The sequence below is a fragment of the Styela clava genome, chromosome 11 (assembly GCF_964204865.1).
Source record: "Styela clava chromosome 11, kaStyClav1.hap1.2, whole genome shotgun sequence".
In the NCBI taxonomy this organism is placed as follows: domain Eukaryota; kingdom Metazoa; phylum Chordata; class Ascidiacea; order Stolidobranchia; family Styelidae; genus Styela; species Styela clava.
This window is the reverse complement of record NC_135260.1, coordinates 16565795-16590085: the sequence shown is the minus strand read 5'-3', so window position 1 is coordinate 16590085 and position 24291 is coordinate 16565795. Positions and strand designations below refer to the sequence as shown.

The 24291-nt window shown below is 35.4% G+C and overlaps 1 protein-coding gene and 2 long non-coding RNA genes across 5 annotated transcripts in view; all 3 read left to right on the top strand.

The window, feature by feature from the left end:
- The window catches only part of LOC144429940 (uncharacterized), a 63402-nt gene extending 41835 nt beyond the window's left edge, over window positions 1–21567 (top strand). The window contains exons 2-3 of one of the 2 annotated variants that reach the window (XR_013479189.1): window positions 20589–20744; window positions 21451–21567. This is a non-coding gene — a long non-coding RNA (uncharacterized LOC144429940). Of the gene's footprint in view, window positions 1–20588; window positions 20794–21450 lie in introns of both variants that reach the window. The other variant, XR_013479190.1, reaches the window with a different exon arrangement.
- Window positions 5255–17628, top strand: LOC144429654 (forkhead box protein K1-like). Of its 2 annotated transcripts, none has more exons than XM_078117834.1 (13): window positions 5255–5657; window positions 6817–6922; window positions 7934–8130; window positions 8458–8551; window positions 9115–9219; window positions 10137–10238; window positions 10523–10719; window positions 12011–12154; window positions 12702–12910; window positions 13297–13380; window positions 13935–14072; window positions 15689–15784; window positions 15987–17628. In XM_078117834.1, exons 1-13 carry the CDS (start codon window positions 5302–5304, stop codon window positions 16034–16036), a joined length of 1878 nt encoding a protein of 625 aa, XP_077973960.1. In that variant the 5' UTR covers window positions 5255–5301; the 3' UTR covers window positions 16037–17628. The 2 variants fall into 2 exon arrangements, with proteins under 2 accessions (XP_077973960.1, XP_077973959.1); XM_078117833.1 differs by having other exon boundaries at window positions 15686–15784.
- Window positions 21568–21852: 285 nt separating the features above from the next.
- LOC120343526 (uncharacterized) lies at window positions 21853–22795 on the top strand. The gene is made up of 4 exons (XR_013478827.1): window positions 21853–21945; window positions 22107–22172; window positions 22285–22368; window positions 22626–22795. It is a non-coding gene; the product is annotated as an uncharacterized LOC120343526 (long non-coding RNA).
- Window positions 22796–24291: the final 1496 nt, after the last annotated feature.

The window sequence follows — 24291 nt, the reverse complement described above, 5'->3', positions numbered from 1 at the left end:
CGAGAAACCACAGTTAAGAGTTTTGCGTTGGCAGTGTTGTAACGTAGGATGCAATAATTATCTCAGAACCCGTTTCGGAATTCAAAATCAAGGGATTGTAAACACACAAAGTAGAGGGTCCCCCGTTTTTCAAAATATTCAGATCTACCTCGGTCAGAAAACGTTACAGAAATATATTTGTGTAAGTGTGCAGCGAGACTCTTGAATTAAATAGAATAGTCATTTTCTCTCTTGCTATAGCATCCTTGCGTTATACGCATACGGATTCACCTGCGCAAAGGCATAGAGCAAGGAAAGGTAGTTAATTTCACGTAACCCCAACTGTCAATTATTTAGATTTCGTTACTGTCTGCCAGCCGGGTTACCAGCCCAATCAGGAACTTTGATGGAGAAGAAAGTCGTAGCCGACCAAACATTGTGTGAACCACGCAGCGTAATCCAAAGTGTGGCGAAGATTGTATTCCAAACGCTTAGTAGCCACAAGCAAGCGGACCTTGAAATTGCGACTGTAACGAAATTAATTTTTCGCACACAGTATATAAATCAACCGTTCAAAATCGTCGCCATCAAGAAGATGTGACCACCATCACCACTAGGCTTTCTGAAAGCAAACAACTATCTATGGCCGTCGGTATGTTCGTGCAGTGTAGTGCAGTTTTCCAGTGATTTCGCCAAATGGTGTTAGTAGACATGGTTGATTTCTGTATAGTCCTCTAGACCCGGGGTGCACAACACGGGGCACGCGTGCCAAATTTGGCACGCCATACGCTCAAGCATGGCACGCGAACGGTTTTGTTAACAAATTTCTTTTATTTAGGATATACATTAAAATATCACGTTTATATCAAAATCAGCAGTTTTTCAGAACATTAAATTGTTTCAATAAATAGATATTCGTTAATATGTATTATTATTAAAATTTGTTTGACGTGTTTTACGGGAGTTAATTTACAATACGAAAAATTGTGCGTGGCACGCAACAAGATTATTTTGAAATATTTAGCACGTGTCCTCATTTGAGTTGTGCACCCTTGCTCTAGACCCGGCACTTTCATGTTCTGTGTGTTGTGGGCTTGTGGCTATTCTGACAATGTGCGGGAGTTTGTTTTGAGCGTCTCACGTTTTACGTCGGCCCATGAAAAACGACTACAGGTCTTGGCGCATGCTATCTCTCGGATCCCGGCCCTTCAGTGCAGGAAGTCGTTCATGTTTTGCTTAGCGCTGGGTTGATCTGGTGGCCTGGCATGACGTACGATAGCTTCGCTGGAAATCATTGATCCAGATGCTGGCATTGTAGTATTTTTCCAAGTTTCTGGCCCCGTGCCTCTCATTTTCTCTCTTTTGATCGTGGGTCGTGGTTAATTTTTACGGTTATCCAAACCAAGTTTCTTATATTGTCCATGATCAAACGACTCTGTAACTACGATTAAGTAGTAATTTTGAACATATGAACCAGTTTGCACACGCCATCTCGCAAGAACCGCCTTCTGGTAGAATAGGCTGCAGTAGACCTACACTTCTCCCCGAATACTACTTTGCCGAATACTAGATAACGAGGGTTCTCCTGAGTCTTGGTTACTGGTAAGTAGTAATTAAGAACTATATAGTCTCTATCTACACTACCGTTTACATCTAAATCATCAACTCATTCTGCACGCTGGCCCCGCAGCCAACTGCCAAGTTGTAATGAATACAACGAAGTACATCACTGGTCTTTTTGAATGGTGTTTGTGGTTGTAACGACTGTTTCCGGCCCTTCGGTTTTCTGGGTTTTGCAGGGAATTATAATAATGTGTGGATGTTTCATCAACTTCTCATGTATACAAGTTTAATGCTGTAAGAACAAAAGAAGCACTTGTGTAAGCACCCTGTTGTATAGTAGTTTACTTCGGAATTTGCTGAATATTCTGGTAATGACAGAATCGTCGTCTCCGTCTTCACTTATCAAAACTCCTGCTGTGTTGGTCTCAAAATGCTAACCTTCGTTGACTTTATGGATCATATGATTATCATCGCAAAACATAACTGGATATTGATTCAACTGAAACGTTCCACACTGAGCCTGATTGAGAGGGTGGCGGCCCTGGCGAATTTTTGTTGGCATGGAATAAGATATCGCAGGGAGTCAATTGCAATACGTTTGATAAAATAGACCAACGAAAATCAAAGCACTTATAAAATAAATTTGAGTTGGGTTGCGCGAGACTAACTTTCTATCTTTTCTCTATATACGCCCGGATCCGCATGCGTATACTGCAAGGATACTGTAGCTGGAATAAAGATGACTATTCTATCCAATTAAAGAGTCCAGCTGCACACCAACACAAATGTATTTCTGTAACGTTTCGTCCGACCAGAGTTAGACTTCTTTAGACAAGCAGTTTTCAACCTTGTAAAATATTTCGGAAAAGGGCAATACCGGCCTGGTTCTTTAGGGTTTGCCTTCTAAGAACCTTCCAATAAATTAGTTGTGAAGTTCCAAAAAAGTTGTGAAAAGTCCATGCGGGCAGCGCAAATACATATATATGTCTATGGTGTGCCACAAAAAATCCGGGAATGGGCCCCAGGGGGCTTTCTTGTAATCATGAGAAGTATAGTGGAAACAAATCATTTGTCACCAACTGACGGCAACAGTGTGCATTGTCAGAATTTCACGAAGTGGGTTCACCATAAAGAAAAGGGACACTGACAGGTTAAGAAGGAGGCGAAGAAATTATTTGTTTGAGTTGCCAGGAAAGCTACAGCTGAATGTATCAAATTGAAGGATGGCGGCGTACATCGCCTGATACAACATAGTTAAGAAATGAACCGATTTCTCCAAAAAACGAGGTAACGTAGAGTCGTAGACTATCATTAGTAAATTATTCGAATCATTTATCAAATATTGCAGCTCATATTGGATCATTCAGAACGAAAATCAAAATCAAGGATGTGCAACATTTTTTGTCGGCGGGTAGCAAGCCTTAACTGATGGAATACATTAGTAACAAGCCGTAGGAAAAGCAAGAGGGACGAATGTGGCTATCGCTTATCCTTACAGAGGGCACCGGGCAAAATGGAGAAAGATTTAAGGCAGCAACAAGAGCAAAAAAATATGTATTTTTACCTCTGTGAGCGCCTTTTAAAATATGAACTGTCTGATTAAAATTTTATGCTCGATGAGAGTTGGCAAGTGTCACACTGAATGTCTGGCGGCCGAGTTGCGACTCACGGCCGCCTGTTGCACACCTCGGATTTAGAATGTTGACTGATGAGCAATATTATTTTCATCCAGTCGTTTTCAATAAGCGAAAAATATGCTCCAAATTTCATGGTAAAGCTAAAAGTAAGTTTCTTGGAATATTTTGAAGATCATCGATAAGGTTCGAAATGGAGACTGGTCAATTTCTTTATTATCGACATTTCACCTAAATTCAATTGTAACCGTCCCATAGCCTATGCGCGCGCTGGCGACACAAATTGATTTCGAGCTTGCTTTCGAATAACGTTTGTACACCGAATAAATAATATATTGCGCCAATCTCTGGGAAACCTCGAACGAAATCGAGTCATGATGTCGTTTTCATATAGCTCTACCTCTTAAAGGAGACTTGGCCTGGCTAGGGAAATCTAGATTAATTTGCGCTATTGTCCTCAAGCTAACGTTGGTTTGCTTGGCTCGCGGAAACAATCCTTTGACTCCTTAGTTGAATCGCCGCCAGGTTAATGAATTATTCGCCCATTATTTTATTTGAATATACACTAGAGAAACTGGAATCGATTCATGACTTGAATCAACAAAGATTCCTTTACCGACTCGTGAATCTAATGACTAGGGAGGCGAAAATTGAAATCAGGTATCCAATTGAGATTCAAATGTGTTGCCACTCAGGTAGACATACTTTGACCTGTGGTTGCAGTGTTTGAGTTTCTAATCAACATTTGTCTAAGCTTGATAAGAGTAAAATTTAGTCAAAGTTCAACATTGAAATTCCGTGCAACATTAAAGAATTCATTAACTTATTAACAAAATTAGTTTGTATTGCATTGAATACAATTTTAAAAACTTATGCCTAAAATCTAAACTACGGAATAATACTATTTACTAAAATTAGTTATTAGTGTTTGAATCTCATTTTTCTCAAGAAATTGCACTTTCTAGGCTTCCAAAGATGCCCTGACACAAATTAGATTTGCTGTATGTAAATATTACACCGAAAAATTTACCAACGGAGCAAAAATAAAAACTAGCAATCATAAAATATAGATAATCCCCAATTTATGAAAGGCATATAAAATGATTTGTATGATACTTGATTAGCAGGCTGTAAAAATTTTGTATCAACGTTGCTCACAAAGTACATTTATTTTAGTAATTTTTTTCATTAAATTTTCGTAAAACAAAAAAAGAAATTGCATAAACTAAAATTGCCTGATGATTGCAAGGCTTCAACGATTTGAAGGGTCACGAAAGCACAAATGTACAGATCTACAAAATTTACATACGTATCTCTTCATGTTGTAAACATTTTAGTTAGAATTTAAATAAATAATGACCCTATTTAAAAGTTTGTTTTGATTTCGATGTTTGTTTTGCTATTTAGTGGATGTGGTATTGTATGAATCACTCGGTTGATCATTTTCAAAATAAAGTAGAACGTCGAATTTATGGGCGAATTGTGTCGGTCATTTGTGTTTGACGAGCTTAGGGCTACACACGTCTATGAATAGTTTGAATTCTTAATGAAAGTTTAATCGATTCTGGTCCAAAGTATAAAAAACGCGAATAGAATTTCGGTTCGGTGTTTAACTAGTAACCTTGCTGTACTTTTTTAATTCACGTCTCACTTCATCAGTTGAACTTTGTCTATTTGGTAAGTAATATTTAATTATTATTACGCAATTTTTTACTAGTATTAATCAAATGATCATATCAAAATTTGATTTGTCTCATCTAAAGTAAAGATTATAATATCGATTTTATAGTGTTTTAAAATTGTCAGATTTATTAAGAGATTTGAAACTCTGTTGAATTAGGAGTTAGTGTTATGCTATTTTAAAAATGACATTCCACGTTTTGTTTCGAAAACGCAGTTTTGACTATACTACGGTTTCAGCGAAAAGAATGTTGGTATTCTGATTGGGACATACATGAATTTATTCGCATAGTGCTAAGAAGATTGTTATTATCAATATTACGTTAGAATATTTGTTTTGACTGTGTTCTGGACACACGGTGCGCTAGAAAGTCTTTGTTTACAATTTTTCTCTCGCCACAAGAGCTCGCCTGCAAGGTCACTCGCAACGTGGCGGCGAAAAGTTATGTCGACTCTGCCTGCAAATAACGGCGCTGAAGCTTTATTGGCGCTCAATGCATCGGCGGAGAACAAGATTATGAATTCTGTTGATGTAAATGGTCCAAATGGAGCTTGTGTTGGGAAGATAACAGGGGCAGATTTTGAGTATTTTATATGGAAAGACAAGGCAGTCATAGGCAGAAACAGTTCTCATGGACAAGTTGATGTTAACATTGGTTTATCTTCTTACGTTTCAAGAAAACACCTTCAGATCTTTCGAGAACGCAACAGATATTTTCTAAAATGTCTGGGAAAGAACGGAGTTTTCGTTGATGGTCAGTTTCAACGACTGGGAGCCGAGCCACTGCCTTTAAAACCAGCGTAAGTGCGATAATCTTTCGGTGTGTCTGCGGTTTGTTGACAATCGGGCGTTGATGCGATCACTAGAGTGTGAAGCTTCTCCGCATTGTGATTGGTGTAGAGATATCACGTGGTGTCTACACGTAAACAAACGGAACATGTCTGCTCGCCTCGTGTTTACATTTTGTCAAATTGTGAATGACTGACTGCAAGTTACCGCTTGTCATAGACTACTTCTGTACTTACGTTAAAACCATGATTCATGAAAGGCACACATATTTCAAGATTTTGTTTTAATTACTCAAGCTTAAATTAAAATATTCTGCATGAATAAGTCTGGCCTGGAACTAATATTAAATTGGTATTGTCATTCAGCCATTGTTATTTTTATCTTTTTAATAATAAACTGGGGAGGTCTGGAATACACACACATAGACAACAGGCTTTCACGAAGCATACAAATATTGGTTATATAATCCTATTGTAGAATTGCTCTCATATTGATCCAGTCATCAAAACTGACTAGTTCTGTAGTTGTAATCACCAGATCAACATCAGATGTCTAGAATAATAATAAACTGGTTAGCTTTTCCCCATTCCCAATCAGGCCTGGTATCTGGGGTTCAGCATGTGAAAAAGCTTTCAGATTGGCATTCTACGCTGTTTATCTTGATACAAATAGAAGCACTAATTCTTTGTTATTCAAGCAAAATTATTCCAATCTGTAATGCCCTGTATATTTTCTAGATCTTCTTGGCAGGATTTCTTTTGGATGATATCCCGTTAAACTGTATAACTTAATAAAAACAAAAAATTCTTACTTCAAATTCATTTAGGGGCATGAACTAAAAATTATTTGCAAATCTCACAATTTCTTAGTACGAGTGGACTTTCCTATCATAGTAAAGTTTATTTATTTCGAGTAGTAAAAAACAGTAGCATCAAAAATTTATTGATAAAAAATATGCTTGGTAGCCTGCAACAAAATTTTTTCATATTTAATAAAATCCTTATTTCGTTGGCTCATCGGCGTTCCGATAACTGGCCAATCTAATAAATATATACATATGCAAGTGCCATTCACGCCAATTCCGATTTTTTATTTTGTTTATGTTGATAAAAGTTTTAAAACGAAATTCAATCTCCAAAAAAATAACTTTACAGTGATTTATTTTTTCAGGTGTACAATTCGATTTCCCAGTACCAACATCAGATTATATTTTTCAATTGTCAAAGCAGAAGAAAAACCTCATGATGCTCTCATCAAGCTTGCAGAGGAGAAACCTGTAAGAGTTCTGACGTTTCGCATACTATTTGTAGAGGTTACGCAAGACTAACTCCCATTCCCTCCTCAATGTCAATGCGCTAGTGGATCCGTATCGTATAATGCAAGGATGCTGTAGCAGGAATAAAAATATCATACTATGCAATTCAAGAGTCCTGCTGCACACTCACATAAATGTATTTCTGAAACGTTTCGTCAGACAAAACATTATATAAATACATTTGTGTTAGTGTACAACAGGACTCTTGAATTGCATAGTTTTAAATACTGTTACAATTTTATGACTCAAATCGGATAATATGGAGATAGATGTCGGAATTACCTAATTATTATTAACCTGGTTTGTAATCTGCCCAAATAAACTTTTATTCATTTAAAATGACTTCATATCAACTTTGGTAAAGAGATTGATGTTTGATGCTGTCTTTTTTTTTATTTTTTATCTCTGATAAAAATGCCTTTGTGACATCATTTAATATTACTCTAGCTGAAGTGCATTCCTTTCCCATCAGGACAAATCTTGTTATGTGAAATAGCTAAATTACTTAAAGAGTTTGCATTTCCTAATTCAATGATTAAATTCTGATGTTAATATTTTGATATAAACAATACGGTGACCGTACATTTGAACCCACGTACATTTGAACCCATGTGTATATCCACGGGTTCAATCTATATGCGGGTGCTAAAACCCATGGGTTAGGGTTAGTGTGGGTTCAACTATCCGAAAAACAAAAAAAATTCCATAGGTGCAATAGCATACAGGTGCAATTGTCATGGGTTCAAATGTAATGGAACCAAACAATACATCCATGTTGGCTTTTCTTTAATATATTTAGCTATTAATGTCAGGTTTTTCAATTAGTTTTTATTTCAGGGAGAATGTGCCTACAGATGTGCATTTTTATGTATCTGCACATACATTTCTCAATTATACACATTTTAGTTTTTGGTAGGAGCGTCTCACTGCTGAATCTTGTCATAATTAAATCTTTTATTTACTTTATTGTAGAATATCCCTGAAATTCCAGTACCTGCTTTACCTGAACTTGAAGAAACAATAAAGCTTGAGACAGTTGTGCAAGATGTGCGAACGTCACCAATATCGAAACCATTTTTACCAGTTCGGGAACCAACACATTTTGTTCATAATCCTTTTGCAAATAAGGCATATTTGAGTGCTCCACCATCACCTACTGGAACAATAAGGTAATCAGTTCTGTGACATATAATTAGTTACTTAATTTGTATTGTTAAAGTATTGCAACTTTATGGTATGATCTGTCATATCAAACTTTTTACGCCATGAGTTTATATTAAATAATTGATCGAAGAGATAGAAAAAATTCATTTTGTTATTGTTATTGGGAATTGTGGAAGCATTTTCCTCTTTACATTACTTAAACCAACCCACACATTTCCTAATATGTACTCCATATCTTTAAACTACAATTCCTGATGGTTTTTTCCATACAACTATGTTTAATCATGATGTAGCAGTGATATATTTTAAACCACATGCTTCTCTTTCTACAGTGCTGCAAATTCATGTCCTGCAAGTCCTCGTGGGGGCACTAGTCATATGAATATAACAGACAATCTTAAGATGGCTGCCGCTTATGCTGCCAAGGTAATTTTTTTATTTAGTACTCCTGAATTTCAACTTGAACTATTGGGAATATTTAAAACAAGGTTTACCGGTAATAATCTTAACAATTTACTTTGAGATTCTGAATTATATGGATTCAGAACTTTTTAGATTACATTCGTAGGGGCTTACGGCTAGGGATGTAAGTTTTAAAATTTTGAAAGAACACCGGTCCGGAGCAATTAAAAAAGGGCTTGATTTCATTCAAATAAAATGATCCAGATAACATGAGGCAGGCGATTGAACAACGCAGCGACGTTGCCTAAACTCCAAAAGCGTTCTTCGTTTTTCTTTCACATGCTTATAACTTTCCCCAAGTCTTAACATTCCTGGGGTTGTTATTGTATACCATAAGTGAGGTGCTCACCTGTGTGTGGGGCAGCTGCTTAGGGGTACTGTTTTGATTTCATTTATTTGTATGTATCTTTTGTTTTTGAAGACTTAAAGTATGGAAGGTACATAGTATGATTGCTCACCGACAGGTAAATTATTGAAGCATGAGATTCCTAATTTTCATTCAAATATACTAATATATACATTAAAAGGTTGTACAAGAACGTGGCGATAGTCTTGATGGAAATCACGGAAACGACAGTCCGCCCAGAGATGATCAAAAACCCCCATATTCATATGCTCAACTTATTATACAGGTATTTATGTTCATAGCTGATTGATATATCACATTTTTAACCAATTGAATACGATAAATATATGGAGTATACCTGTAATTTGTGGGTTATGAAAACACTATGCATTTGAATTTACTGCTAGATATGATTTTCTGTGTGGTTATTAATAGCTCTTATATTGGTAGGTTTTGATAGCATTCTTATTGACCATTGAGATTGACCTATTAACATGAAGCAAACTGTGGTAGTCTATGAATCACAAAAGAAGTTGTTTACTTTAGTGTGCCTTCTTTATGCTCGATTGGACATTACTTGCTCTATCTATAAAATTGTTGATTTTACCACAATAGTAAGGAAATAAATTAGATATATACTGAATTACAATGAAATACTCAATATTGGATTAAATTATTCACATGTTAGCAGTTTTATTTCGTGCTCTGCATTGATACATACAATCAAAATGCTTCGAATTGTGTTCTGAATAATTTAAACATTAATTAATGTATTTTGTGCCTTGTGCAAGTTGAATAAAACGAATGGCAGTTTTTCATTTGTTCAATTAATTTTGTCATGAGGAAAACCACAGTAAATCAATAGTGTGTTGGATGTATAAAAATTTTGGGTACTCCCATAGTATGTGTACCAGGTTAGGGTTAGGCCATAATTTTATTTCTATTTTCCCTATTTTAGTTCTATCATGAGTTTGGGGACTGTTTGTGTTAGCCAAATGAATATACCCTCTGCCTATAGGCTTCCGTCCCTGTTACCTCCATATTGGTACACATACTTCCGGAGCGCCAAATTTTGTGTACTGATTTCAAGAATAATGATATTTGCTTAGTGATTTGTATTTACTTCTCAGAAGTATTTTGAATTATAGTAGGTTGTCTGTGACATATCCTTATGTTTCATCAGTGTTTATACTTTCTTTGCAGGCAATCACATCATCAAAAAATAAACATTTAACATTGAGCGGAATCTACGCACACATTACAAAACATTATCCCTATTATAGAACTGCTGATAAAGGATGGCAGGTCAGTGCTTCAATTATTAACTGAATTAAGTATTCATAATACTTCTTTCATTTTATTAAAAGGCTATACTGCCTCATTGTTTTATATCAAATCTTGCTTGAGGAAACTTTTGGGTTTGAATTTTCACATTTATCTAGACTACAACCACATGAATAGGATAATGTTTATCTCTCCTCATATTTTATAGAAAAGCAATGTTCATTTTGTGCTAGATTTGTTGGACTGCCCTGAATTGAGTACCTTTATCCTTGGCTAAGTTGAATCCAAATTTTTCTTTTCTACAGAATTCAATAAGACATAATTTGTCGTTAAATCGTTATTTCGTGAAAGTTCCAAGATCCCAAGAAGAATCAGGCAAAGGATCATTTTGGCGCATTGATCCTGCTTCTGAGCATAAGCTAGTTGATCAAGCATGGCGAAAGCGACGCCAACGTGGTGTTCCATGTTTTAGAGCTCCTTTAGGAAACATCTCAGCTACCAGGTAAGCTGCTGGATTGTTGTTCCCCCTACCATCATGTGATTTTTGATATATTTCTGCTCAAATAATGCCGCTCCAGAAGTGTGTGTATCAATGTGGAGGTAACTAATTTTGTTCGCCTACTTTACATCAATTTTTGTAAACGGACTGAAACCTATGGGCACCTGGTACACACACTACGGGAGTACCCAAATAATGCTAGAGTTAAGGCTTCATGAACATTCGTGACGAAAAAAGACAAAAACGTTACAAATTTGGAAGACCATCAATGCCTATATTCTGACGCAATAATGATTGTGGCTTTTTTTTCCAATGAAAATTGTTTCATGTTTACATGTACGATATGAATAAACTTACTTCATAAATTTTTCACTGGGCCATACTTGGTATACGCAAATATATTATCAGGCTGATAACTTGTGTGTAAATATTGAAAAATCTCACAATATACTATATCTCACTCTGCGATGCCTCGTAAACAAAGTGCTTTGTGTATTGTGTAATACGAGATAAAAAACACTCCATACTCATCACATTTCAAAATCATTGATGTGTGCTATTGTTAAATAAATTGTCATTCATGAATCGCTACGCAATTTCCATTCACCAATATAAATATTATGACCCTGTGATCAAAATATTTGGACAAGAAATCGATATTCAAAGATTAAAAAAAATGTTTGTTTTTTATGATAGATATCACTTCATGGTACTCCCGTAGTGTGTGTACCAGGTTAGGCCATAATTTTATTCTGATTTTCCTCATTTTAGTTCTATTATGAGTTCAAGATCTGTCTGTGTTAGCCAAGTGAATATACCCCTAGTCCATAGATTTCAGATCCATAATACAAGTTGATGTAAAGTAGGCAAACAAAATTAGTTATATCCATATTGGTACACACACTTCTGGAGCGCCAAAGTTTCATTACAATGGCAAGTCTTAAATAGCCAGAAATAGATTTATTATTAGGCATGTTATTTTATTTACAAAAACTACGAATTGCTTACCTAATTTATTTTTCTTACTCTACCAAAATGCATTGGGTTGGCACGCTTTTACACATACATTAGCATATATCATGTTAAATACGTTCGGAATACCAGACTTGTGGGCAAATTCCAGATATACTATATAAATTTGATAACAGAATATTGCTCTTGTTCAGCAAATTGCCTTGGAGATGTTGTTACATGTGAATATCTAAGTATTTTGTGATTTGAGTAGATATATTGAATGTGAGAAATCTACCTGATTTACGTTGAACATCCCTGACTAAATTGTCTTTATTTTTAGATCTGCTCCTGCGTCCCCAGTTCACCCTCATTCAATTTCTCCGCAACCTCAACCCCAACCTTCTGATGTGAATAATGCACAATTATCAACCACTGCCATACAACAATTATCGGAACAGAAAGTTCAATTCATGCAAGTTCCACGGTTAGTATTCTAATAGAATCATTATTTGTTGATAACCTGTATTTTATGATTTTTGACTACAGTCTATCTGTGAATTACGGTGACCTGATAGCCACATCCAAGTTAGGTGTTAGACTGCATTGGCATTGCATATTATTGCATAAATCTTGGGTTCAAATCTCAAGCCTCTACCTGCCCCAGAGTGTAATAAAGTAGGTAGGCTATAGGGACCACAAAGATTCTTGTCTTTCCAAATAAACACACATATCGTAAGATATCAGTGTTGCTTGTATGAGCCCTACTCTGAGCGAAAGCGTGATAAGTGTCTTGTATAAAAATATTGCACTGTTCAATTACATTGCAGTGAAAACATTCTTTTAGTTGTGGTGTATTCTGAAGCATATTAAATCTCTAATCTATGCCGTCCATCCAAGCAGTCTTATCAACTTTCTATCTTCAAGAATATGAATGATTCTTATCTTTTGCTTAGAATATAATCAGATGGCCTTGAATTGAGACTTGGAATTCTGAGCTTTTTTTCTTTCATTTTTTGATATTTTCTTTTCAGTTTTGCTCAGTCTGCACCTGGATCACCAGCAACAATGTCAAACGCAGTAATATCAACTGGTATGGTGATCGGTGGAAATACTCTCCCTGTTATCAGTTCATTGACGACTGTTCAACAACAAAAATCATCAATCGGTGCAAAACCTGCTTTGCCAATGGTTTCTGCTGTTGGAAAAGTCATATGGCCAATAGATGTGACAAAACCTCACAGTAAGAGAATGTTACTATGCAAACGTAGGCTATTTGTGGGCTTGATGGTCTTGTGGTTTATCATGTTTGCATCAAAGGTCTCATGCCCATTGCCCACCATCAGATTGGAATTGGAAATCAATTCGAAATGATTTCAATCAATTTTTTGTTTGAATATGAGCTACTTTTGCATACATACCAGCGAATCGGTGATGATATTCAGTCTTTTAAATTCGAAATAATTATTTCGGGATGTTTTATTATGAATAGAAATCCTGGTAATATGTAAACTATTTTTCTTGAATTATGTTTTAGAAATTTGAATCAAACATTTCAAATCTAAGTTTTCAAACATTTTACAAAAGCTATGTCGGAGTTGTATGTCTGTAATCAATTCTTTATTGCAGTGGCATTTTCTGGAGGTCATGTTGTGAAACAAGTCGGTAGTAATGGTGTGGTTACAAGTGATGGCCTTCTAAGAACCTCGTCAGGTATGAAAAGTCACGTCAAAAATTGAGTACTATTTACAGTTCATCTTAACTATGGTATCATTAATGATTTTTTTCACATTCATGAACATGCAATATTGTACAACATCAATAATAATAGCTCAGTTACAATTTTGGTTTGTTTTTCCTGAATATGTACTTTTAATATTTTGGAATTATTGCTGATGAACTTTTTATTAATAAAATTCAACATAGGCATATGAACATAATTTCTTTTTCATCAACTAATGGATTAATATTTGCATACAATTCAGTTAGAGAGTAACTCAATTTATAAATTGTATTTTAAAAATAATACAAGTCTATTGTGAAACTTCTCTTGTATATGATTTTCTGTTCCAACCCAAGATGTTAGTTTTGAATTGTATTCAATATACCTTTTAGGCAGAGCAATATGTGGTCATTATGAGCTCGGGTGTTCTGCACTTATGTGCCAAGCTTATATAATGCATAAAATGTGTCAATATAAACACGACAGGCATTCCATTTATTTTTTTGACAAGTATACGATTAAATTCAATTTTTTTTCTCTTCAGATCCTCAGAAGTTGTCCATAGTCATGCAGCAACCTCAACAGGTTGTCATGGTAGCTGGACAACAACCTGGTGCTCAGCCTTATCCAGTCAGTCTGGGAACTATCATAACACCAACTCATATGTCTGTTGGACAACCGAGTAAGTAAATGCAAAGAAAATAGATCGTCATATTAGAGCATGCTTTACTATCCAGTTCACCTGTGGCAATGCCATAGATCAGAGATGGCCAACATGTCAGTCGCGATAAACTGGTTGATCGCCTTTGGTCAGATAGTCTATCGCGTCTGATGTTAGGTGAGTTTACAAACATATGAGGTGCGGCTAAAATGAAACGGGACTGACGTCACAGATTGCGCAACACGATTAACCATCGGTAATCAACACTTTTGCAGTGTGGCGTAATATGTGTTCTTTGTTTAACAGCTGTTTTGACACAATATCGCAATTATTTTTGCTTTTCAGGATCCATAAGTGAATGTGATAAATTTCTTGTTGAAAAAAAATGCTGTGCGAGGTCTGATTGAGTTTTTTGGCGATAGGGGGTTCAATTGCAGAATGACGATTGAGCAAAGAATTAACATTAAATTTTGTGTCAAACTTGGAAAAATGCATGTCAACTCGGCATGCATTCAATCGTTGAGCTTTCTGCTCCTCAGTCAACTCAAGAGCCTTTGGCATCATTTTGGCACACACCTTTCGCATTCCCAAAGTGTCAACCAAAATGGTGCGGACCGTTTCTTTGTCCATCCCAATTTCGTTGGCAATGACGCGAATTGTTAAGCGATGGTCACTGCCTACCAACTGCCAAACCTTTTCGATGTTGGTATCAGCCTCTCTGACCTCGGATCATCCTCCACATCCTCCCTGCCTTCCACAAATCGCTTGTGCCATTCAAAAACTCTTGTTCTGGACATGGAAGAATCTCCATAAACATCACGCAACATCTGCAAAGTCTCAGTCGCCGTTTTTCCAAGTTTGACACAAAATTTAATGATAATTCTTTGCTCAGTCGTCATTCTTTAATTGAACCCCCTATCGCCAAAAAACTCAAGCAGACCTCGCACAGCATATTTTTTCAACAAGAAATTTATCACATTCACTTATGGATCCTGAAAAGCAAAAATAATTGCGATATTGTGTCAAAACAGCTGTTAAACAAAGAACACATATTACGCCACACTGCAAAAGTGTTGATTACCGATGGTTAATCGTGTTGCGCAATCTGTGATGTCAGTCACGTTTCTTTTTAGCCTTACCTCGTACCCCAAAAAATTGCCTTTAACCAGTTTCATGCATCGCCTGTTGTGTGTTTTAAAACAGAAAGATGCAGTACTGTAGATGCGCAAAATACGATATACACATACAGTACAGCTGCCAAGGTTTAGAAATAAACGCGCCGAATATAGTTTGTCTTGACTGATGAACGATCCTACAATAAGTTCAGCAGTATGCGAAAGGTATTGTCTCACTCCAAGAGTAGTGTGATAAATTTTATTCGCAATGATAGCAGTGGCATCAAAATGCCCAATTTGTTCTAATTCTAAATAAATGTAACATAAAAATTTAAATTTTTCGGGCGATTTCATTAAGAATGCGGCCCCAGAGCCGTGCTTATTGGCAGGGGTGGAATTATTGTATGCGTTTGTGTAGTCTTTTGCATATTCAGTAACTGTACTCATTTCCTTTTGTGTATGAACTTAATACAGATCAGTCGGTTGCGAGCTATTATAATGTTTGATACTTTTATTCAGCAGTTATGACACAAGCTGCAGCTCCTGTATTATTGAAACGACAATATTCAGCTCAACCATCTGTCCCTTCTGCAGAAGATGTAAAAAGAATGAAACTAGGTTTGTTGCAAAGATGAATTACACTAATAGAAATAGTGAGAATATTCAAATGCAATAATATTTAATTTAATAAGTTCGTTTTTTTATGAAAAATACAGAAGTCCTCTCATTTTAAACAAAGAAATTGGCATTAGAAATCTGAATTAAACAGTTATGAAACTAAAAAATGTTGAATTGTTACACTATTCATTTAATATTGCAGAATCTGAAGTTCAGCCATCAGTTATAACAAAGACAGAGCCAAATCAGTGATCAGATGAACTGGTGAATAAAATGGCAATGTTGGCTTCTGGTGTCAAATTGTGTTGGCAACGGAATGACTTATTGACTTGTATATACCTGCTGCTTTGCAAAATAGTAAGACGGACCATGTGTGGTCTTTCATAATAATGTATATGTTGAGGAAGCTATTGAAGGATATGTATGTTGGACTATGTTTTGGTAGTCTGGTAAAATGGCAAAAATGCCAAATAAACTGGAAGTGTTTGACGTCAAAATGAGCAAACTTTCAATGAACTTGACAGTATTAGAGGTTTATGGAAATATCATCTTGGAAGTTTAAATTATTCCTTGTGTTAAATGAATACAGATCAACTATTGGTAAGAGATTATATTATAGAAAGTTTAGATTGATTTGATATCTCTGGGCTATTGACTCCAGTGTGATATCTTTAGTAAAGCAATTATTATTGGAATTGTTCCATTGTTTTTGCAAGTGCCATGAATTTCAGATCTGGTGCTATGTTCTGTAATACTTGTAGGAAATTATACCAACATGCTGTACAGAAGGCACAATTTGAATTTTTTTCATGCCATGTTTTTTTAGTGTATCTGCATACCTCTGATATATTTTCATAAGGGGGGAAAGGATTTCTTATTCACAGAGTTTTTGATTCAATGGATTCTTAGTTCATATTGACGGGGCCCAAAGATAGACTACATCTGTCTATCTTTGTTTTCCCATTTGGTATGAAGATCACAGACTTTACTGGAACGCTGAAAGTGTGTTTTTGTTTCTTTTGATCAAGACGATTTATTTTTATTCTATAGAATTATTAGCCATTTAATTGCTAGTTACCACTGTCTATAAAGGATTATGTGGCTCACCTAAGACATTGAAAAATTTAAATTTTTAATATGATTTATTGTTCTATAATAGTTCTTTAAATCTTGTTTTTGTTCAGTTTTGTGTATAAATTACCATCTTTTATCCTCGGCCAAATAAAATCTTCATAAACTCATTGAAAAATTTGAACCTATCCTGTTTTCTTTGCCTAAAAATATGTTCGTTTTTGGTGCTTATCGCTTCTTTTTTTTTTGTAAACATTCTATATTATGTTCCTGTTTGAATTTCTGCATACATCTGTTTAACTATCAAGTGCCAATATTTCCTATCTTATATTGGATTATGGTCAACAGCATGACATAGGCCAAATTACAAAATTCTTGGATTTTCCCTGCAGTATAGGCAAAATTTAACAAAAAATAGTAAATTTGATTTGGTGATTATTTGATCAATTTGGATTCTCCAACGTATGTGGCACTGACAGTCGGTTATGTATATATCTCCTGCCTCAAAATATATTTGTAGACAGCCCAACAAAAATATCCACATCTGGTAATATATATCAAAGTTACTCCATCAAAATGCTACTATTTCTTGAATTACAACAATTTATTATGAATACTTTTCTGTTGATAGTGATTTTCAGTTTTTGTTTTTTTCCTTTTTGATCTTTGAGACCTATTTTTTTGGATTTTTTTTTTTGTTCGAATTTGTTGCATTTAATGTTTTCTGCCGGCTAACTTTCATTAATCTGATATAAAACAAATTCGAAGTCTCACTCTTGAAAATTTTCGTAAAGTATGGACATCGAAAGGTTGGGGGTGAGATTTTAGTGATGTAACTTGCAAGTGCATTTAGCAAAGCTGTAGAGAAAGGAAATTTGTGTTTTCTAGTGATATGCTCGCTAGTGATGGTGCACGCTTGCTAATGATCGTATTGGACATGAAATGCACATCTGTTGTGGAAAATTGCCTTTGCTCTGCAAAAAGGATTTACATATTTATCCCGGGGGAAAAGAAGACTATAAGACTGCTTAATCGCATTGCGAACCACGGCCTCTTGTCCTTTTACCGGTCCATGTCGGGTATCGGATTAGTTAGCCAGTTATTTGTTTTCAGAAGCCTGTTCTTGTTGATGAAGGAAGCCGTAACCACCAGATGGTGGACTGACAGATAAGCTCTAAGGACCCTAATATTTCAAAGCACTACCTCCTTTTTTGCTGCTTTTACAGCCTACCGAAAAAGTGAAATGAATATCTCGTAACCACGAAGATACAGTTGACTACATTTTTCGATTGGCTTCGAAATCGATCCTTGAATAGGATTCGTAAGCATATGCCAAAAAAAAAAAAATTGTTCTCAAATCTAGAAGCAATAAACATGTAGGCTACTCAATGTAAGTAATATATATATTCACGCTCACACTTCCGCCGAAGCATCTCCCGTAGGTTTGGGCGTGCTGACTTTCGAAATGCTCCATACTTGATCTTCCATATCTGACTATCTCGGAGGAGAGGGAAGCCGATAAGACGTCCAATCAGGATATGGCGAACCACGCCTCTTGTCCTGTTGCCAGTTCATGTCGGGTATGATATTAGTTAGCATGTTATGTATTTGAGATCCATGGACTTGATAGTGGAGGAAGCCGTAAACGACCAGCGGTTACGTGAACCACCCTACGGCGACGAAAAATCCAGCAATCCTGTCGTACGTTATTGTCAGCACGTGATACCAACCTGCGAATTCACGCAGGGTAATCAGAGGTAATCGAATACCCATTCAATTGCTCTAGATTTAAATGTTGAGAAAACCGCTTCGTGTGCATCTGGTCGCTGGTTAAAGATTCCTCGTTATTTTGAACTCAGCCACGGTAAAAAAATCGTTGACACACTGGACGGTAAATCAAAATCTTTCTGATGATTTGAACATGCGACATAAAAGTGGCGACATCACAGCACCCGCGTACATTTGCACCCGTACGTTTGCGGCCGGTCCTTTGCGCTCTTGAAAGCTAGTACCCACAGACATTTGCATTTGCACCAGTGCTGGGATTCAAATTTTTTGGAACAGGTTTTCTTTTGTGTCGAACTAACTCACCAATAACAGGTTCCCTTGTAGAAAATGTATATATGTCACTACGGAAAATTCATTGACATGACATGCTTTACATATATATATCTATGACATAGGTTCCAAACGCCAAGCACAACGATAGTCGTCAGATGCGGTGACAAACAAAACCTAAGGACAGTCAGTGAAATCATATTTAATGGGCCTTGATAAAAAAGTCTGCTTTAAATAAAAACGAAATCGCAAAGGGGATAGGAGACCGCAAAATTGAAACGACGCACTTCCACGGGATTAGGTAAAAAAAAATTGCGCTATCGACTAAGTCATTTTTAAAGGAGAGCGCTTATATTAAAACAATTTATAAAAATTAGGCTTGGTTTGATTTTCGGGGAAACACAGTAGAATCACCGCGCTTGAATAACAATGCATATTCTGATCGTAAGATCCGATTTGCGTGTGCTTGCATAACAATGCCGGCAAATGATATGTATACGAATCAAATTCATTTTACTGTTCTATGTTGTGTACGCTCTGTTACGTCGGGTATCCTACATGCAATTTCGTAGGCTGCAGTTTATTTATTTGCTGAACATGAGTGATTTTTTTAGCATTTTGAAGAAAAACCAGGCAGAGATGAGATAATTACATATTAACGATGACAAAATTGTGTTTCATTATCAGGGAGCATATTTTTCGTGTAGGGGCGCCATGATTTTTTTCCATGATAATTTGGCGCCACACAAACCGCTGTCTTATGCTAAGTTTGATCAATAGGAGTGAACAATTCCGTATAAGGACCATGCCGTCGGTGGCCAGACATCGTAATTCATCATTTAGGCCTGCAAAAACAAACATTGAGCCAAGGCTGGACTTGCTATGCAGCAAAAAGTATTCGCACCCATTACACTGAATAATTGAGTAACGTTAATCTGAATAAATATGTGCTTGTTTTTGTAATTGAGTAGGCCTACTAAAAGTTGAGAATTAGAAGTGTCAATAAAACATCAAAAATGCATATTTCGAGCTGTTTAGCATTATTAACGCGAACAAGGGCCGCGGTAAATTTTAATATAATAAAAGGGGGCCGCGAGCTCAAAAGTTTGGGAAGCCCTGAGCTAGAGGTACATCAGAACTGAGAGTATATATATTACATATACAGAAAATGTGAGCAATGCGAATAAAATATATTTAATTCAAACTAGTTCATTCAAATGTTACTGAATCAGGATATTTTATGTGGAACTGCCACAGATTTGTATCGTCACAACATGAATTGATTTTTTGTGTGTATCCTGTGCGTCCTCTGACTCAGAGAATCTTCACCCAAATTATAAACAGTTCATTTTGACGTAAAGTAAACATAGAAGGATAAAACAAAACAATGAGTAAGATTCTACTCAAGAACTATGAAATGAAAAAGGGCCTTGGGAGGAATAAAAGCAGCACAATAGAATATAGACTATAGCAGCATTCACATTGCAGCTATGTGAACAACAGTTCATTCTATTTTTGGTTGTTTCATTGAAATAAACTTCTAATTGTTGATAATATAGTTGAGATGTTTTGAATAAGGCGTTTTAAAGAACCTTTGTTTGATACATATAATACAGATGAACTTTTATACAAAGCAAACCCATATACGAACAACACGTTTTCCTATTTGTTACAGGTTAATTAGAAAAATCACGAAGCGTTTATGGTCATAATGAGCATGATTTCAATTGTTGAATTACTCTTACTATTGTCATCAATTGCACTGATAACAAATGCAAGTCAGTTACAGAAAAGCTGTATTTCAGAGGGCATGGAAATCGATGCTGGAAAGGTACGGTGGAGATGAAGATAACAACTCAAATTGAGACTAAATTATAGAAGTGTGTTGAACCCACTTGTTTTTGCTGATTTTAATGAAAAACATGACTCTTTAAGGGAATACTAAAGTAATTACTTCCAATCCGTTATTAGTCAAAACCATTTTTGTGTAACTAGTATTAAATTCTAATCAACCAATGCTAACATACACCGTGTTTCCCAAATATAAGACAGGGTCTTATTTTAATTTTCTTTCGAAAAATAACACTAGGGCTTATATGGGAGGATGCCATTTATCAAAAACAAAATTACGAAGTAGAAAATTACGAGATTTTCAAATATACAAAATATGAAACCCGATATCCATTCACTTAAAAATAACACGTTTTTATTAAACAAAAAACTGCCATTATTCAAAATTGACCATATCATCATCCTCTGGAATGTCATGCCAGTCACTAGATTCATAAATTCCAATGAAGATTTTACTCATTGAACCTTTTCCTTTCTCACGCGTTTTAGTTTAACCATTTGAAACGTGTAAGAGTGTTTTCTTGCCTTCGATTAGGTCAAAACAAATTTCACGCTATCGGCTAGATCTTATTTTAAGGGTAGGGCTTGGATTAAAATCATTTTTAAATTTGGGCTAGGTCCTCTTTTCAGGCTATAGGACTTATTTTCGGGGAAACACCGTAATTTAGGTTTTTCCCATTTTGTAGTTATCAAAAACTACGTGGTATTCTGGACTGATGAAACAACGTCTAAGGTCTCTTGTGCCTGATTCACTAATATCACGTCTACAGAAACTGGATTCCAAGCTGTTTCAAAGGAAAATGTGTCCAGGTAAATATATGGAAACAAAAAGCAAAATCTACAGAGTATAAATGTGTTACAATAAGTAAAATATTGTTGAAAATAGCTAAAATTAAAAATAAATTATTTACCTATAGTGATTCTTCTACATTTTCATATGTTGTTTAAATTACCAAATCTACCTGAGAACTCGTCCAAGAGTCTATTGCATCGGATCTGGTAGCACACTAATTAATAATGCTTTCCAATAAATTCTCGAAAACACAATTATAAAATTAGATAACAGGTTGCATAGAAGGACAATTTTTGTAACACCGTTTTATTTGCCAGATATGTTGAATTTGAATTTCATGTTGACTATGAAGGAGATGGAACTTATCATATTAGGAAATCAGACGATGGTATGTTGTGTACACAAAATGTATCCCAATTGAATGCTTTCAAAACGTTGTGGAAAGTTATTGATTAGCATAACAATGAAAAGTACTAGTAAACTCTTTTATTATTTTCCTTCTAATTTAAGACATTTGTTAATTTTTTGACACAAATTGAACGTTTGCAGAATTTATTCACCTCGAGCACGGAGAGGAAATGAACGGACTTGCGAATGAAGCGGTGTCAAATATGGGTAAAATTACTAATACATGTACATATATAATATAATATTCGATATATAGATAAATTATTATTCTTTTGTTGGTCTGCAGTTAAACTCATTTAATTCTATTTGTTTTAATCAGACAACCTTTTAGACAATGCAGCTATAGTTTTTCTTTCTGACTATGAAAATTATTTTGCGGCTTTGTTATGTCCACTCGACAAAGGTATGAAAACTTATATCAAACTTTTTAAGTACTGGAAGATATTGTAAATTAAATTACCAAGTCGGAGTATTTGTTGTTGCATCATGAACTAGTACAAATACCGGAATATAAATACTCCTTCCATTGAGTTCAAACGTTTGTTCTCTACCCATTGTGGACATGAACAGCAGTCTCGTTTTGCCTTAGCCATATATATATGCAAGGTCTGGTGATATCAGGATCTTATCGAAAAAACTTGTGTGCTTTACTTTGTTCAGATCATCAGGTGATTCGTGGATTTTTTCCAAGTCCAAATCCAACTTTGTGACAGGTTGCAGCCTTCATTAACGTCTTGCATGATGTCGCAATATCTGCAATATTTTCTCCTTCAACATGTCCAGAAACTGACTGAAGTCATTATTTGAGCTAACCAACTATTATTTATCAATGTTAGTTACATATCTATCTATATATATATATACTAATTTCATCAACAGTCCTCGATGTTTGCTATTATTCAGAATATTGTATTTTAAAAAATAACGCTGATTACGTTGTTTTATAATTATCTAAATATATTTTATCACACCCGTATATGAATGAAAATAATGACTCGTAACCTGTAAGATAATATCACTATTTGACAATTTAGCCATTGATAAAAAAAAATGCTAAAAAATACGTTAAATATAATTACTATGACCAAATTTATTGTTAATTAGGTTTTGATTTGGGTATTTTGAGAATTTCGAAAAGTATTGATATTACGTAAAGCGGACTTGCCACGAATTAGCTTAACTTGGGACAAGATTGTGTTGTCAGTTTAGTTCATGCGATGTGACTGCTATACGTTTCTTGATATAGATGCCGTCGGTAAAAAGTAATGGTCAGAAGGATTGGCAAGATTTACACACAAGCCATTCACAGATTCTCTTCTCATTCACTCACTTCTCTTTTTATTCACGTTTCTATTGCAAAATATACTAATAGTTTTAAAAATTCGAAATCTTCTTTACGGTCGATAGAGTATAGTCAATGATTCGAGAAAATTCATTCCAGTATATATACATGCTCTTATCCTCTACGTTCATAATGGTCTCCCGGCAGCTTATGCATATACGTACGGTTTCACAAAACATTTTCATGCTTCCGAGTCTTATTCCTCTGTTTTAAATCATTTCTATTTTTACATATCAATTTGTCGTACTATTTTCAACTTGACAAGCTGGATATTCATCAAGTACATCCGCTTGCTGTTGCCAACCTCCGTTGTTTTTTTTCAGAGCTCCAGAAGTATATGCACCAAGATAGCGCACATCCTGAACATAGTATGTGTACCAGGTTATGGTTCAGGTTGTGCGCCATTTTGGTGCACATACTTCGGGAGCGGCGTTTTTTTGATCCTGCTTAAATATAATTTTATCAAAATATTAAACCACATTACAAAATATCATTTTGTTTTAAATTTTAGCATGAATATCAATCGAAAACAAATTTAGCACTTTGCCTTAGCCATGATCCATCACAATTATATATACCAGCTTGTCAACAGGATTTCGCAAGTAAAACCAGAGCCAACCTATTTTTAGAATGAGAGCTAAAAAATGACAAAGTTATTAGTAGATTATCAGTAGCATTGTGCATTTCTTTATGTTTATATATTTATTGGTATTCGTTATTCACCATATACTTTCTTTTCATATAGTGGGTAAATTATTATTTACTGATAGCCTAATAAACAAATAGTGATATATAATTATCTATGATTTACCCTATGTGGGATACCTTGTGACATCAAGATGCCAAAGATCAGATGCCCAATCAACGAATGTGAATTTGAAACAGAGGATGAGGTCTCTATTGTTGCTGCATTGCTGAATTTACACGCTACCACACACAGCGCACAAAAAACTCAACAACCCACAACCCAAGTTGAGAAAGTAA